The following is a 17294-nucleotide window of genomic DNA, read 5'->3' as shown; positions in this document are numbered from 1 at the left end:
GTTTAATTTGTCACAAAAGAATGTCAATCACAAGATACCAGTTTCATTCGAAATAAGGTTTTAATTCTGTGACATTAATGGAATGGTTTGTGTTGGAGGGGACCTTGAAGATCACCCAGTTCAGACTCCCTGCCATGGGCAGAGGCGCCTCCCACTGTCCCAGGCTGCTCCAAACCCCATCCAGCCTGGCCTTGGACACTTCCAGGGATGGGGCTTCCCAGCTTCTCTGGGCAACCTGTGCCAGGGCCTCACCACCCTCACGGGAAATAATTTCTTCTTAGTATCTAATCTAAACCTGCCTTCAGTCAGTTTAAAGCCTTTTCCTGTCACTACATCCAAAGTGCCTCTCCAGCTTTCTCGGAGTCCCTTCAGACACTGGAAGGTGCTCGAAGGTCTCCTCGGAGTCTTCCATGGCTGAACACCGCCAGCTCTCTCACCCTTTCGAAGAGTATAAAAGAACCTCTATTTAACAAACAAGAATAGAAGATGCAATATTAGAAATACCCGGAAAACCAAACGGCTCAGCCGTAATTAACTTAATTCGGAGCACGGCCTCTAAGGGCACAGAGGGAACACTGTCCCAAGGTCATCCTTGGTCTTCTCCAGGGAGCCCCGCACTGCTCCGCAGTGTCCCCGCAGCCCCTTCCCAACCCCAATCCCAATTCCAGCCCCAATCCCAGACTCGCTCCCACCGCACCTCACCCTGCTGCCGGAAAGCGCTCCCGACAGCGTCGCAAAACGAAGCCGCCAGTGCGCGTGCAGGCAGCGGCGGCACTGCCCGTCCTTTGCCCTCACTGTCGCAAGAGCGGCCGCGCCGGGTGGCGGCCGCGGCGGCGCAAGATGGCGGCGCTGCATGAGGAGCCGGCGGAGGTGGCGGCGGCGCAGCCGGACTCCGAGGCGGGGACGCCGCCGCCGCCGCCCGCGGTGCCTCCCGCTCCCGCCGCCGCCGCTGCTCCCGCCGCCGCCCCGGCCGCCGCGGCGGAGGGAGAGGCGGCGGGGGGCGGGGGGGATGCGGCGCCCGCGAAGCCCGCGGCGCCGGGCCCGGCCGCCTCCCCGGCGGCGCTGGACCGGCAGACCCTCGTGGCCGTGCTGCAGTTCCTGCGGCGCAGCAACCTCCGCGAGTCCGAGGAGATCCTGCGCCGCGAAGCCCGCCTGCTCGGCGACGATCTGGGCGCCGCCGCCCTCAGCCCCAGCAGCGCGGGGCTCCTGGGGGGCTCCGGCAGCGAGGCGGACTCCGGAGAGGCGCTGCTTGGCCGCGGCACCGGCGCTGCCGCCGGCGCCATCGGAGCCAGCGTTGCCACTGCCGCGACTTCCAGCCCCGGGGTGGCCGCAGTGGCTGCTGTGCCGGCGGGGAAAGGTCAGTGCCTTCTCCCGGCGGGACCCCAGGGAGGGTTGTCCGTGTGCCTCTCGCAGCCTCAGGGTTTCTCCGCGATGCTGCAACACGAGGGTCGGTGTCAGGTCGTGCCTTTGAGCGTTTACCCCGGGAGGTTCCCTGGATGTGTCATTTCCCATGCAGTCCGTGGAGAAGTCCGATTCTAATGGAGCAAGGGACCAAGGATAGGCTGCCCGCCGTGCTTGAAGGGAGCACTGTCGAAGGGAGTGGTGCTTCCCCTTGTCTTTGTTCCCCATCTCGACTAACAGAGTAGCAGGACACCTATGTAGGTTTCCATTGTAGGCAGCAGGAATGGTCCAAGGTGTGGCCGCAGGAATGAGAACGGAGGTCTGATGTACAGGCTGCGTTTTGATGGAGACGTAGGGTACTTGCAGATGAGGGTTTCTTAATCTCCGGATCGAGTTGTTGGGTACTTGAGATGTCCTTTGGATAATTCATTTTTAAGTATTGTTAATCAAGGCGTTCTGTGAGGCAGCTTTACAGAATAGTATAATGAAATTTCAGAGACTGATAGTCCGAGTTCCAGTGAATGTACAATAGCATAAAATCAGCTTGTTCCTGCCATCACCTGATAGCATTGTTTTTATATAAAAGACAAAATAATGAAAGTATGTAATGACTGCTGTATAGAACAGAGCTGTCAGAGTGTTAAAAGTGTCCCTGGTCTGTGATAGTTATGAGGTGCTTTTGGTGAATTGTTCACTTAATGAACTTGAGTTGCTTGTTTAGTGGAAGCAAAACAATTACAGTGGGTATATCTTACATTCTGCTCCTCGTTTGGTTTCTAGCCCCAGTGGTAAAGATAATTTACTCTGGTGATGTTTGTGACTGCTTCCTTTACACGTATAATCCCAGCTGAATTAGGCACTAGGTTAGATACCTTACAGGTGTCTGTTGGCAGGAAAAGCCCAAAAAGCTGCTGGAGGTGCTGAGAGAATGGGATTGTGAAGTGCCACCACCCTCTCACATGTGTCCTTTAGACCTGGTGCCAAACGGGCACATGGCGTGTTTTGCTTGTTGCCTCACCTGACCAGTGGGTTGTGGCCACTGTTTGTCCACTGGCTCTTCCAGGCTGTCTGACAGGCTCTTGTTTGCCGGTGCTTTTGCAGTGGGAAGCGCTGTGGTTGTGGAGGATCAGCCGGACGTGAGCGCGGTGCTGTCAGCCTACAACCAGCAAGGGGACCCCACGCTGTACGAGGAATACTACAGTGGGCTGAAGCACTTCATTGAGTGTTCCTTGGACTGCCATCGAGCAGAGCTGTCTCAGCTGTTTTATCCTCTCTTTGTTCACATGTACTTGGAACTGGTCTACAATCAACATGAGAGTGAGGCAAAGTCTTTTTTTGAAAGGTAATTAATTTACGTTTGTGCCTTTGTGTTATTTTTGTATTTGCTGCTTTGGTTGAACCTGTGAGCTATAGTAGCATAGTGACTGGGAGGACTTATGCTTATTAATTGATAATGTTATTAATTGATATACCTATCATAGAATGTGCTTAGTAGTTGTTATAAAATTCACTGTATAACATACAGCAAAACTCACAAGGTACAGACTTGTCCTTGAAGATGCCATACCAAGAGGCCCCAAAGCCTCTTGGACTAATTAAAACAGCCAAGATACCCTAAGAAATAATAAATATGTATAACTTACTTGCATATAAACCAGTTGTTAACTCAACCAGGTGTGCATGTTTTTGAAGGAACTCTCCCCCATGCACCTGGGCCTGGAATAAACGTCCTCTCTATAACCTTACTGGTTATAGAGTCTCCTTTCTGCAAAACAATTGGTGTATATACATATGTACATACTATTTTTCTTATCTAAAGTTGAAGAGATTTGAACTCTGAAGTAACAGTGCCATGGGTTGCAGTAACTGTTCCTAAATTCTTTTCCAGTCTCCTGTAGAAAGATGTTCAAACCACATGCTTTTGAACTGTCCATTGGCAGATTTTGAACCATATCTATAGTGTGCTGATGGACTCCCTGCTGCAAAAGTATTAGTGAAGAGAGGCTGCATCTTTAGGGAAAGATTGTGGGGTCATTTTTTAGCACTGGAAAATTGCTCTGAGATGCCAAAGTAACATACACCATAAGTATTTGCTAATGTCATGGTGTGTACTTTGAAATTCTTCAAATGAGATTAAAGAAATTAATTTATGGTTAGTCTATGATTGTGCACTTGCTATATTTCTTTTGTTTATCAATAGAGAAGAAAATGATCATTTTTTTTATATTCAGACCAATTATGAAACAGTTCGGTAAAAAAAGAATGTCTTGGTGGTAAATAGTTAAAATGTCCCTTGCCATGACTATTTTGTAACACGTTAAGCAAAAATGGAAAACACCAGACCCATGTTAGCTATGAGATAATGCAAGTGGAAGTGAGAAACCTGCAGACTGTGAAATGTACATATTCCTATAATGAATCAGACATAAATGCATCTAAGTAGTCTTGTGTAATAAAAAATGCCCTGTACTTCATGATACCACCAATTAAGGTTTCATTTCTGGAAATAAACAAGTTAGTGTAACTGTGCACTTCAGGCAAGAACCCTTTGGGTGTATGAAATTGGGTGAGGTTCCACTTGTGTGTTCTCTTCATCTTGTTTTTTACCTGCTGAATGCTTTTACTGTGCACAGTAAGTCACTGGTGAATGAAATTCATTTCATCAGAAAAATAATCCCATATGTAGTCAGTAGCTTTTAAATGGTTCTTACATATTTGTTCTTATATGTAAGCAAGTGTGCACTTGGGAGATCAGGTTTTCACTATAAACCTTCCACCAAATTGTTGCCACAGGTTCCATGGGGATCAGGAGTGCTATTACCAGGATGACCTGCGGGTGCTGTCCAGCTTAACCAAAAAGGAGCACATGAAAGGGAACGAGACCATGCTCGACTTCCGAACAAGCAAGTTTGTGCTGCGTATTTCCCGTGACTCTTACCAGCTCTTGAAGAGGCATCTTCAGGAAAAGCAGAACAATCAGATCTGGAACATTGTTCAGGAGCACCTTTACATTGATATCTTTGATGGAATGCCTCGCAGCAAACAGCAGATAGATGCCATGGTTGGAAGCTTGGCTGGGGAGGCAAAACGAGAGGCTAATAAAGCAAAGGTAGGAGACAAATATAATTTTTTTATTAAAAAAGTTATGTTAACAAATAAATAATTAAACAAATTATGTAATTTTATCATTAAACAAATCTCCCTAGTTTTTTAGGGAAATGCTGTAGTATAGACTGGTAATTGTAACTTGAGATCTTAAAAGACAGCATGAACAGAACAGAGGAAGAGAACTACAAATAGTTGTTGACAGGAGTAGAGAGTTCAAGATATGTTGCTATTTCGTGGAAGAAACTGCTGAACCCTTTTGAGACACAACCTTGTGTTCAGCCCGCTGAAATAAATTTAAACCAATTAATTAATTACTCTGGAGTTTTAAAATGGACATGACTATATGGCTTCCTCTTTTGTACAACACTTGTAATTTTTACTTGCTACCAGTTGTTACTGCAAGGGCTGTTCGTGTAGTACCACAGTATTATGTGAATAAATTAGGTAAGGGGTAGGTATTCCATTTTAGGGAAGGGCTAAGAGATGGTGGGAGAACTTACAGTTGTTCAGATCAGTGGCTGACCAGAAGGACATGCACTACATTTGTTATGGGCTAAACAGTATCATGTGCAGTAATAATTAAACAGAGCAGTTTAAAAGGGACAGCTCTATTGTTTGAGCTATTACCGTGAAAAGTTTCCATTAAAAATTTTTGTTTGCAGTATGAACAGCAATTACTGTTTTGTCTTGTGTATTTTATTGGCTTGTAGGTTTTCTTTGGCTTATTAAAAGAACCAGAGTTTGATGTGCCTTTGGATGATGAAGATGAAGAAGGAGAAAATGAGGAAGGAAAGCCAAAGAAGAAAAAACCTAAAAAAGATAATGTAGGGTCAAAAAGTAAAAAACAGGACCCTAATGCTCCTCCCCAAAACAGGTACCAAGGGAATGATGTGTAGAGAAGCCTTTGAAATCCAGTCTTGTCGTGTCAAATCTGCATTGCTGTTCACATGGCATTTTTAGTGTTTTGGCTACTTTGGCTGCACAGAGCTTTAGCCATAAGATGGAAACCTTAATGGAAACCTTAGCATATAACCCTCTGTTGCTGCCCTTCAAGTCAATCTTGATAAAGTTTTACTTAGTTACCCACTAATCTTTCCAGGTTATAGTCAATTATTAATTATCTTGTTCCTCTGCTGGTCTGAAATTCTTGAAGCTACTGGCTCGTTCCCTCATCAGTTAGTCTTCTACATGGTCTTTATTTTTTTCCAATTCTTATTTCATGTTTGAATAAGGAGGTATAGGGTTGCATGTGAAAGTTTCACTTTCTTTGGGGTAACAATAAGGAAGGTGGTTTTACTCCATAAAACCATGTGCTTCTTGTGTAGAATTCCTCTGCCTGAGCTGAAAGATTCTGACAAGCTGGATAAAGTAATGAATATGAAGGAAGCTGCAAGGCGTGTGCGTCTCGGCCCAGAGTGCCTGCCCTCCATCTGCTTCTACACGTTCCTTAACGCTTACCAGGTTGGTGAAAGAAGAGTTTGGGTGATGTGGAAAAGGGAATCAAAATTATTAACATCACTCAATAAAGAAAGAAGACATAACAATGTTGGGAAGGGTTCTTGGAGTGGAATAAGCATTGCTAAGTTTGTGCTCCAAAATGTTCAAAATTCTCTTTAAAGACCCCTTAAACTATAAAATTTGCATGGTCCTTCATTTTGATTGGATTTTTCCTTAATTCCTTCTCTCATTTTTCCTGCAGGGCCCTAAGTGTATCCTACGGAATGCAGTAGATGTTTTGCACCAAATACTGGAAAGCAGTTACTATTTGTTGCTATTGACTGTGCTTCATACATAGAGCTTTATTTTTAATGGGACAAAAATCTACTTGTGCTTTTTTTATCCTAGAATAATTCCCTCTATTTTTGTAAAGAAGTTGAATTGCCTTTTTATTAGTTCTTGTGGTTTTGCAATATTTAAAATGCATCACAAGAGATTCAAACAATATAAATGGATGCTTTGTGTCTAGGGTCTGACTGCAGTGGATATTACAGATGACTCCAGCATGATTGTGGGAGGCTTTGCTGACTCCACGGTCAGAGTGTGGTCTGTGACTCCAAAAAAGCTGCGTAGTGTAAAAACAGCAGCAGGTGAGACACTAACATGAGCACACATGACTTATGAGTGCTGTGCTCTGCCTCAACAGTGAAGGATGTCTGTGGCAGGGGAGTTGTCTTCAGTGGTTAGATGCTTCACTTCATAGAAAAAAATATGTGTACAGATGTATGATTACATCTTATGTACCACCATTAGAAAGATTTTTAAAGGAATGAGAAATCTGGGCATGTACACCTGCTGTGAGGTGGTCAGTGCACAGAGCTTGGAACTGGCTGTAACTAGTGTGGAACTAACCATCTTGCTTCTTAACTGGATGGTAACTACAGGGTGTAGTAGACAGTTGGGTTTAGATGATGTAGGGGAGAGACTAGAGCTACCCTGGGGGAAAAGTTAGGAGGGAGCTCTGAGGAGGATGGAGGAGAAGGTTCTGTAAATAAATAAATAAATACACGGCAGAGGAACTGGACATCACACACAGACCAATGTGATTGAGTGAATGCCCATTTATTATACACCACACACAGTTTATATAGAGCTAAAGCCACACACCATTGGCTAAGTTAAAATCTCACACCACCAGGCTACAAACTTTAATTGGTTATAATCCATATCTCACAAGTCCAGTGTTTATATTATCTTATCCTGGCTGTTTTCACGCACCTGCAGAGTCGTGTTGGAACCTACTGTGGGAATCCCTAGGGAGTAACCTCCTCCCTACCACCTAGCAGCAGCTGTGCTCCTTGCTCCTTCTTAGCTGACAACTAAGTCTCACAGGGTTTGTGCAGGCTGGTTTCAGTCTTACAGGATCTTATATATATCTGAATTGCTCATTTGAGATTTTTCTGTAGCAACAGTTCTGTAGCTTGAGACCTACACAAATTCATGGAAACCAGGCTGCTTTAATTCTGCTGTTTGTGTAACAATGTGTTGTGGTCAAAGCTGGATACCATGCAAACATTTCTGAATCTTGATACTCAACTGAGATGATGTCATGATGACATTTATCTTTGAACTTCTGACAGTTATGCTGATACATGAACTTTGAAATCTTGCAGATCTCAGTCTTATCGACAAAGAATCAGACGATGTCTTGGAAAGGATCATGGATGAGAAAACAGCAAGTGAGTTGAAGATTTTATATGGTCACAGTGGACCTGTCTATGGCACCAGCTTCAGTCCTGATAGGTAAAAGAAGTTTACAAGCTAACTAGTTTGCTTGTCTTCAGTTCTAATGGCATGCTAAAGAATGAAACCTACTCTTAATTCAGCTTTTTCTAGGTTAAAGCAATTCTTGTTCATGCAGCTTATAAAAAACTGTCATTGCTCATAATGCTTAGGGTATTGGGCACTGTCAGCTGTTACTAAAATCAGCTGGAGCTGAGGATACCAGCACCATTTTGGAGGTTCAGGACTTAGATGGCAAAATAGACCATCTATTTTGCAAACTGTACTTTAAGCTGGGTTTTACCTAACTGAGGTGTAGAGAGGAAATACACTACAGCATTTATTTAACTTACAATATTGCAAAGCATAAAACCAGAATAAGTAGCACATCATTGCTTCTCATATTCTGTTGAGACTTTATTTTCAAAATGTATGAAATGATATCCTTAAAATAACAGATTTCAAAGCATTATATGGTTATGGGAGTCTGGAGAGTAAAAACAAGGTTTAAATGTCTTGGGTTTTGGTTTTGCTTGTGTCTAGTCAGGAAACAACAATCAGAGAAACACAACTGAGAAGTCAACTTTGTGTGGATCATGAAAACATAGTCTGTAATAATTAAGAATGTGAACATGATATGATTTCTATATAAATAGCACAGCATAGCAGTTTACTAGTAATTTTTTCATATAACTGGAATTCTGAGTAAAGACCAGCTTTGTGGTGTGTTATTTTTTTCTCTCTCCTCTCACTGTAAAGTGCCATCAGAATTAATTATCAGCGTCCAATCATCTGTTTTGCATAAGGGCTCAGGACTGGATTCTGCTTGAATTGGTTATTGTTGTTTACCCTGGTGAAATGCTGATTTATGTGTGGCAGATGCTGCTCAGGGGACAGTTTTATCATAGACATCTTGCAGTATTTATGCAATGGTTATACAGCCCCTGTGTGAGTTTGATATGTAACACAATATACTTTCTCCTGTGATAGAAACTACCTGTTGTCCTGTTCTGAGGATGGCACTGTCAGATTGTGGAGTCTCCAAACATTCACATGTTTGGTGGGATATAAAGGACACAACTATCCAGTATGGGATACACAGTTTTCTCCTTACGGTTATTACTTTGTGTCAGGGGGACACGACAGAGTGGCTCGGTAAGAAACTTGATGTGTTTTTTACTTTTCTGGGTCAGTTTGTGGTAGATTACCCTGAAAGTGATTAGTTGATATACTCTAGCCTACCCTGTTACTGAAAATGAATTTTATTTCATATCAATGAAAATACTGAACAAATCTTTTAATGTAGTTTTTCTATTTTTTTCAATACACATGACTAAAGAGATGATGTCCTCTTATGTGACCCCTCTGATTAGAAGTATTCTCTTCTAGTTGATTAACAGAATATTCTTTATTTCTCCATTCTGAGAAGTATATTTTTCCAGAAAAGATCCTGCTAATTTAATAAACTGACTTGTATGAAATCACTCTGTAATTACTTTTATTCTTCATTGTGCTACATGTGGTAGAATGATGGAATAGTTTGGGTTGGAAGGGACCTTGAAAGGCCATCTAGCCCAAAGCCCCTGCAGTAAGCAGGGACATCTTCAACTAGACCAGGTTGCTCAGAGCCCCGTCCAACCTGACCTTGAATGTTTCCAGGGTTGGGGCATCCACCACCTCTCTGGGCAACCTGTGCCATTGTTTCACCACCCTCATTGTAAAATATTTCTTTATCATCTAAAGTTACCCTCCTTTACTTTAAAACTGTTACCCTTGTCCAGTTACAACAGGCCCTGATAAAAACTCTGTTCCCATCTTTCTTATAAGCCCCCTTGAAGAACTGGAAGGCCAGAATAGGGATTCCCCAGAGCCAACTCTTCTCCAGGCTGACCAGCCCCAACTCTCAGCCTTTCCTCACAGGAGAGGTGCTTCAGCCCTCTGAGCATGTTTGTGGCTTCCTCTGGATCCGCTCCAACAGGTACAGGCACTGAACTTTTTTAGGGTTCTTTTTACTAATGAAGCTTTTCTTTCCAGTCTGTGGGCAACAGATCACTACCAGCCACTGCGGATATTTGCGGGCCATCTTGCTGATGTCACGTGTACCCGATTTCATCCAAACTCCAACTATATTGCCACAGGCTCAGCAGACAGGACTATACGGCTCTGGGATGTTTTGAATGGGAACTGTGTAAGAATATTCACTGGGCATAAGGTAAAGGCACATCATTCCCATTGTAAAGGTGATTTTTTTTCTGTAATGAGATTCTAAACAGTACTGTTTTGAACAAGCACAGCTTGACTCACTGACTGAATGCTGAGTAGGCTTAATTAACTTGTTTGGTTGCCCCCCAATGTCTCTTTTAGGGACCAATTCATTCATTGGCATTTTCTCCTAATGGAAGATTCCTGGCTACTGGAGCAACAGATGGAAGAGTTCTGCTCTGGGATATCGGACATGGCTTGATGGTTGGCGAATTGAAAGGGCACACGGACACTATCTACGCCCTCAGATTTAGTAGAGATGGAGAGATTTTAGCATCAGGTAAATTTCACCAGAAACACTGAAGTTTCCATTGTGTTCTGTAAGTCTGAACAGGAATTATGTAATTGGTTCCTTAAACTGGGAAAGAAAACGAAAAATCACTTGCTTAGCAAAAGCAGCAACTTAAAAGTGCTGGTACGGGGTGAGCACTGAAGTGTGACCCCTCACTCTTCCATGAACTGGAGGAAAGGTGTTAGCACTTACATGACAGTGAAGGCTGGGAATCTATATGGTGTTGGGAGTGGAATCTGAAGTGATAACCTTAGGGCAGACAAAAAGTGGCTGGACTAGAGAAGTGCAGGATACTGGAATGGGATGGGACTGGGAATGCAGAAGGACTAAAGAAAGAGGAAGGAATAGAAAGGAATATGCGTTATCCACATCCTTACTATTTATTCATGGTAGATTTTTGATATAGAAACGGGCGTATAATACTAATGAACAGACCTGTGAGCAGCAGAACTTGTGAAGCCTGCTTGATTTTCCTTCCTGTTCACATGGATTCTTTGGTGTCTAATATACTAGAGCTCCTTTGCCAGCTTTCCCTTTTAACCCAAGACAGGAGGCACAAGGTTTTGTCTCTCTAGTGAACTGTTTTCTTAAAATATGTAGTTATTTAATGAATTTGAAACTTATTCTGATCTGTCAACTGCTTGAAATTAGTCAACAAGGTCAAGTTAGTACCAGAAGAAATGATAGACAGACAAGAATTACAAGAGGGTAATTTCCTCATGAAACCAGGCTTGGAATATTCTAAATTTGTTTAGTAATATGTCCTAAATGCAGTGCAGTAAGAATCCTCTGGGAGCTGCTGCTGCTGCAGGAGTGAAAGCTTACAGAAAGAGTACAGGTTTGATCCAGCCTGCTTAGTGGTTACTCCAGTTAAACTACCAGTGCTCCAGTGAAAGCACATGCCTCTGAGCCTGCAAAATTCCACTGTATCCCCTCTTCCATACAAAGAAACTCTTATTATGTGACTTAAAATCATACACTTCTCCCTCAATTGGCGTTGAGCCCACAGGATGCTCCTGCTTTTTCAGTGCTGGGTGGCATGATCCAAACCCAGGTGTTTTGAGAGAGCAGTTATTTGTGCTTTGTCTACAGGGCATCCAGGTTAGGGTACAAGAAAGCTGAAATCCTGATAACTTATGTGCACATTCAGTATGTAAGAGGTTAACTATAGTCCTTTGCTTTCTGGGCTTTGGTTTCTGTTAACTTTCTCCCCAGCCACCTTTTTTATATACCATTTTATTAATAAAATACTTTAAACTGTTAGGGTTGTTTTTTTTTCTTTTTAGGTTCAATGGATAACACAGTTCGTCTGTGGGATGCTGTGAAGGCATTTGAAGATTTAGAAACTGATGACTTTACTACAGCCACTGGACACATAAACTTGCCTGAAAACTCACAGGACTTACTACTGGGTACATACATGACCAAATCAACCCCAGTTGTTCATCTCCATTTCACACGCAGGAACCTGCTGCTGGCTGCGGGAGCCTACAGTTCACAGTAATCCAGGAAGCTGAGACTGACTGTGTCAAGGCATTGCAGTACTGACCTCAGGACGTGGGACAAGGAGGAATGTCTTGTTCAGAATGATCCCCATGAGTCTGTTCCAGGGAGTATGAAACTAAATTAATGCAAGCAGCATTTCTGAGTTATTTCATATTTATCTGCAGTTTGAAAACGCTGGAGATTGACAAGACATTGTGACTGTAAAAGAAGGAACTGTTCGTGGTGCTTTTGAGATATATATATGTGTATATACGAGATGAGCCATCTCCTCTGAGAGGTGGCACTGAGCTGTGCTGAAACCTGTGAAAAGTTACAGCCTTGATGTGTTCTCAGATGACTTTTTTAAAGCACTTAATTTATGGTTAGCAAATGTTTCATCAGTCTGAAACAATGAAAAACTGTCCAGTTTCAGGAAAGAATGTAGTTTGATTCACTATATCCTGTGCTGGGCTACAGGTGTGGTGAGAGGATCACAGCACCAACCAGGGCATTGACAGAGCTGGTCTGACACTGACGCTTGTGGTCGTGGAACTGCCGCAAAACCCCCTGCTTGGGTTTTATCAGCCAAGTACCAAGTCCTGAAAATATTTCAAACTCCTGTGCTCTTTTGAGGTGTCAGAAACACAGGTCTTTTTACTCTCTTTTCACAGGTAGCCAGTGCTGTCAGTGTGACAAGCGACCAGAAGTGCATTGTGAACTTTATTTACTTTCATACTTTATTGTATGAGAAAATAAAAAGGGGGACAGAGGCACAACTGAAATACTCACTATTAAAAAGTGGATTTAAATCCTTTACTTTGTATTAGATCTAAAAAGAACTGTAAAAACACCCCACCTCTCTGTGTAAGGTTTAACAATGTAAAACTAGGCAAAAAATTGAAACAATGTAGCAGAGTGAAAGGATAAGTGTATGATCAGTTTGCTTTTGAAAGGCCAGCTTTTCTGCTAAAGTAACAGTTTCCACCCACAAAAACCTTGTAACACAGTGAGTCCTCCCGGGCAACCAATAAAGCTCAGTGGTTTATTTCTAAAGAAGTAAAAGATGCAGAACACTGGGAAGTAGAGCATCTGGTTTGGAACAGAAGCCACCACCACTAAAGGCCAGTCCCAGTGTGGTGTGAGTTTGGATTTGTTCTTGTTTTCAATGTCTTATAAGATGTATGCAGGGAAATGTGTTTTGCGTTCCTCATTACTTCCCAGTAAGGGCTTGAACACTTGGAACACTGCTGGCTCTTTAGTGAAAATAAAAACAAGACTTGGCATTTCTAAGGTCGAGTAAATGGAAAACTACCTCCCCTCTCATCTGTCTCTAATTCTTGGACTACAGGTATACTACAGGCATTATACATCAAAATAAAATGTGGAAAAGTCACTAGAACGCTCGGCTGGAAATTTTCTTTAAAGAAGAAAGATTAAAACTATTTTTTTTGTGTAATGGTACCTCAACAAAATTTCCTAGCTCAGTATGAACAGCTGGATTTAAGTACAATTATTTGACAGCTTAAAGAAAACACTGCCACATTCTGCCTTTGTATTTTGTACAGTTTTATACTTTTTATATTACAATAAATACTAAAACCACATAGCTTGTGTCTGTATGTTACAAGAAAATACTTTGACACTGTGGAGAATGTGATAGACAAGGTTTAGTGCTGGGCAGGGAGGAGGCTGCAACAGCTGTGGTGGGAACACCTCACTTAGCAAGAAGCTGCATGCAGGAAAAATCATCACTGGACCACCTAAGTCACTGTTTATGAACATGCAGAATTATGGGAGTTCAGCAGACTAAGCCATTTTCCTTCTGGCAGTTACCTATGCAAGAGAGGCCAGTAACAGAAATAGCTCAAATACAATAATTTGATCAGTATTTCGGAGGGGGGTTTGCATCAAAACAAAACAGGTTCTGTGCAAAATACAGACAACTGAGGCAGAAGTTGTAATTTCCATTGTATTAATAACTGAAAAAGTCATGGTTTCCACGTCATCTACTAGCTTGGAATGCAACAAGTGACCATGTGACTGCAAACCATGCAAGCCTAGTTACCCACTGAGACATGTAAGTGTGGAGGTGCTTTGATCAGCTCTAAGCTCTGTGCCAGCATGATGGCCACGCTGCTGAGGTCCTTCCCAGGTTACTGCTGGGTGCTCACAACACTTTAGGATGTGTTTCAACAGCAGCAGAGGTAGGATAGTAATGACACAGATCAGCTGCTCCATTGCCACTACAAATAATTATTTTTGACAGGAAAAAAAAAGAGAAGTGCCACACTTAAGCTTTTTCGCACCATTTCGTATTTCCAATAAAACAATTATTTATATTTTATTAGCACAGAAGATCATCAGCTTGTGTTACATTGACACAGATTGGAGGTTCAGACATGCCAGCAACCTGCCAAGAGAAGAACAGAGATCAAACATAGCAAGGCTTGCACGGCGGTAACTGAGAGTCCCTCTCCCCAAGCCGAAACAATTTTAGTTACGAGCAGACAGAGTTCAGCACACTCAGAAAGAAGTGACTGATGTCCCCTATGCACACAACAATGCTCAAATTTATTGTTTCATACTGCCTTTGCAGCCTATGAGGACAGCCCATAGCTGGCATTTTTGTCAATATGCCATTTCATGGAAATTCTGTATTTGAAAGTGACTCTAAAATTTTGTAACACTTGGTTGTTCTTTACAAGTCCAGTCATTTCTACACGGGTCCTTCTACATGGGGTGCAACATACACAGTTCCATCCTACTGTGCTTCTTTACTTTGTTCAAAAGACAGTTTTAACAGACTGCACTAATCTCTATTTGGAATTCTAATACAGCCAAGTAAAGTCCTCTAGTACTACTTTATTATTTCAATAACCAACACAGCAAGTTATCCCTATTTTACAGCAAAAGGGCAGACCAGAGGCACCTAACAGTTGTAGGCAAACCTTGATGTACCTCACTGCCACATCTTTCCATTCCTCCTTCCTTGAGTACTCATCCTCCCCGCATCCCATCCCTAGTCCCAGTTACCATGTCAGAAGAACAAGATGAATACTGGCATGCCATACTTTCTGCATTCCCTTTAATAACTCACTTCATCCAGAACACCCCCAAATAAGTCACTGCTATAGTTTATTTGAGGTTTAAAATGATTAATACGAAGTTCACATGTCTGTGTATATCTCTCTCTTATTATACTGTTATTAGCAGCAACTTGTCCTTCATCTCTTCTTCCTGAGCTGGCATTGAAGTATTTTGGTCCTGAAGAACATCAGCCACTTACCATTCACTTGTCTGCCACAGCAGGAGTTTTCTTCTTAGGCCTGAACTTGAAATACAGGGCGATGAGTGCGACAGTTGTGTACGTTGCTATTACGTACTGCAAAACATAAAAGTTAAATTTAGTTTCAGTCTAAACCCTCAGAAAACACCCTTATACTAGACTACAAAACTTGATGTGCTTATACATACATTCCTCCTGCCTGTGATGGTATAGGAATTAAAGTATTTCTGAAATCCAGTGAACTGGTGTTGAGATCCCGAGTCATGGCCGGCCATGGCTGCTTGTCCTAACAAGCAATACAGGACAGTTAATTAATTTAAAGTCAGTTGGACAGGATGTTCAGGAAAATCAAACTGATCTCTGCATCAAGCTTCACAATTCCACTGTCATCTATCAAACTTGCTTTCAGGACATTCAGAAAGCAGTGGGCACGCATAAGGAGCAGGCACATCCAGAGCACTGTTATCCTGAGGTACAGAACAAGTGACATGAGCAGATTAGTAAATGAGGGGTTCCAAAGGGGAAAACATTTATGATTTTCAAAGTTCATTCAACCAAATTTAAACATGAAAAAAATGGATGATGATTATAAAAGGGAAAATTCCTCAAAGCACTTACAAAGATGAGACCTGCCAGTCCTGGCTACACAACCATCAAACTCAGGCCAATTTCTACCAACTGTTCTAGAATCTGCAACACCCAACTAAGATCAATCTTCACTAGTTCAGCTAAGAAACAGCTTCCGCCACATACTGAAACAATGACAAGACTCAGGGTAGATCACTACTCTATTTTGTGATGCAAAATGCCACTTTACAACTTTTACACTGCAAGAGAGTGCAAGTGTTAACAAGGACTGCTCTGCTCTCAGTAGCACATTTCTATCTCATCTTACTTGCCTACCCCAGTATTCACACCTAGACAAAAATATACTTCCCCTCCCACCCCAGTTACCTCTCAGATCACAGAATTACTTAAAGAGAGCTACAATGGCTTGGAAGTACTTTCACAGGAACACCAAAACCACTAAGTACATAAGAAGGGCAGACTTTTGTACTTTATCTGTGTCTGGACCCAAGTTTCAGATCTGCTTTAAGAAGTTCATGAACACAAAAGCCTGATGTAGCTGCAGCACCAAAATTGCAGATTCACTGGCACGTTCAGGTTGGCACCTCTGCAGATTGCAGAGTCCTGTGCTCATAGCAGGGGCAGCCACACACAGCAGGTCACCCAGGAACATGTCCAGTCAGGAATTCAGCATCTCCAGAGATGGAGACTCCACAACTGCTCGAGAACCTTTTCCAGTGTTTGCTCAGCAGTACAACAAGATCAGGATTTTTAAAAAATGTTTAGAGATATATTTTTAAGAGGGTTTTATGTTTAGGACAAGCATTTGTTTATCTTTGACTCACCCCAAGCGTACCACACACACACGAGTTACCCGCCAAACCCAGTGGGTGCTGCAGCCACCGGTACCCCCGAGGGACACACAAGAAACTGCACAGACGATGCTGTGGTCCCCACACCTGCCCTTATGTATTATCCCTTATCGAACACAATCCAGCAGTGTTATCTCTGGCGCATAACCAGGCAAGCATAACTGGACTGACTACCCAATAGCTAAACCCCGTAATAAATCAGCCCCCTAAAGGTTTGCCGCAACGACTTGGAAAGCCTTTGGAGAGCCAAGGTCATCTTTTCTCGTGCCTGACCGATGCAGCAGCCTGGAAAACGGGCGGCCGTGCCCTTTTGAGGGCGGGAATGCCCCACACCGGCCCTGTGTCCCGGAGGAGCGGGTGCCCTTGCCCGGCTGCCCTGACGCTCGCCCCGGGCCGGGGAAGGGACGCGACGGCCCCCGGAACTCGGAGGGAACGACGGCGCAGCTGAAGGTCGCGGGTGCCGCGGGGAACCGACACGGCGCCGAGGAGAGCCGCCCTCGGGTCCCGACCCCCGGGCCGGGCCGGGCCGGGCCGGGCCGGGCCGGGCCGGGCCGGGCCGGGCCGGGCCGAGCCGAGCCGAGCCGAGCCGCGGTACCTCTGGCGCCGCCGCTGCTGTCCCCGCCGCGCTCTGCCCTTCGCCGGTGCCCTCCCACAAGATGGCGGCCGCAGAGCGGCGCGCGCAGCCGCCGCGCCCCTTGTCGATTGGCTACGGCCACCGCGCCCCCCACCGATTGGCTACGGCCGCCGCGGAGCGAGTTGTCTCCGCCCACTTCCCTGAGGGTCAGCGACGTCGCTTCCTCCC

At 43.8% G+C, this 17294-nt stretch overlaps 2 protein-coding genes across 4 annotated transcripts; one reads left to right on the top strand and one right to left on the bottom strand.

Annotated features, from left to right (window-relative positions):
- Nucleotides 1–829: 829 nt before the first annotated feature.
- On the top strand, nucleotides 830–13365 carry TAF5 (TATA-box binding protein associated factor 5). The gene is made up of 11 exons (XM_071563403.1): nucleotides 830–1357; nucleotides 2503–2743; nucleotides 4195–4510; nucleotides 5220–5383; nucleotides 5835–5970; nucleotides 6476–6596; nucleotides 7620–7749; nucleotides 8719–8883; nucleotides 9763–9940; nucleotides 10093–10270; nucleotides 11569–13365. The coding sequence occupies exons 1-11, from the start codon at nucleotides 841–843 to the stop codon at nucleotides 11784–11786; spliced, it is 2364 nt and encodes a 787-aa protein (XP_071419504.1). The 5' UTR covers nucleotides 830–840; the 3' UTR covers nucleotides 11787–13365.
- Nucleotides 13366–14062: 697 nt separating this feature from the next.
- On the bottom strand, nucleotides 14063–17194 carry ATP5MK (ATP synthase membrane subunit k). Of its 3 annotated transcripts, none has more exons than XM_071563404.1 (4): nucleotides 17088–17194; nucleotides 15242–15339; nucleotides 15054–15149; nucleotides 14063–14177 (listed from the first exon to the last, which is right to left on the bottom strand). In XM_071563404.1, the coding sequence occupies exons 2-3, from the start codon at nucleotides 15326–15328 to the stop codon at nucleotides 15057–15059; spliced, it is 180 nt and encodes a 59-aa protein (XP_071419505.1). In that variant the 5' UTR covers nucleotides 15329–15339; nucleotides 17088–17194; the 3' UTR covers nucleotides 14063–14177; nucleotides 15054–15056. The 3 variants fall into 3 exon arrangements, with proteins under 3 accessions (XP_071419505.1, XP_071419508.1, XP_071419507.1); XM_071563407.1 differs by lacking the exon at nucleotides 17088–17194 and adding an exon at nucleotides 16761–17058; XM_071563406.1 differs by lacking the exon at nucleotides 17088–17194 and adding an exon at nucleotides 16766–16849.
- Between the last annotated feature and the right edge of the window lie 100 nt (nucleotides 17195–17294).

The sequence above is a fragment of the Pithys albifrons genome, chromosome 9, assembly GCF_047495875.1.
Source record: "Pithys albifrons albifrons isolate INPA30051 chromosome 9, PitAlb_v1, whole genome shotgun sequence".
Lineage (NCBI taxonomy): Eukaryota > Metazoa > Chordata > Aves > Passeriformes > Thamnophilidae > Pithys > Pithys albifrons.
This window is presented reverse-complemented; position numbering and strand designations above follow the sequence as displayed.

What these genes read in the sequence shown, in the direction of transcription:
- ATP5MK (XM_071563404.1), bottom strand. Translation starts at nt 15,328, where the DNA reads ATGGCCGGCCATGACTCGGGATCTCAACACCAGTTCACTGGATTTCAG. An exon ending in CCATCACAGGCAGGAGGAAT is followed by an intron (nt 15,150 to 15,241) that starts GTATGTATAAGC and finishes TATGTTTTGCAG; the next exon opens with TACGTAATAGCAACGTACAC.
- TAF5 (XM_071563403.1), top strand. Translation starts at nt 841, where the DNA reads ATGGCGGCGCTGCATGAGGAGCCGGCGGAGGTGGCGGCGGCGCAGCCG. An exon ending in AATGCTCCTCCCCAAAACAG is followed by an intron (nt 5,384 to 5,834) that starts GTACCAAGGGAA and finishes CTTCTTGTGTAG; the next exon opens with AATTCCTCTGCCTGAGCTGA. An exon ending in GGACACGACAGAGTGGCTCG is followed by an intron (nt 8,884 to 9,762) that starts GTAAGAAACTTG and finishes TTTTCTTTCCAG; the next exon opens with TCTGTGGGCAACAGATCACT.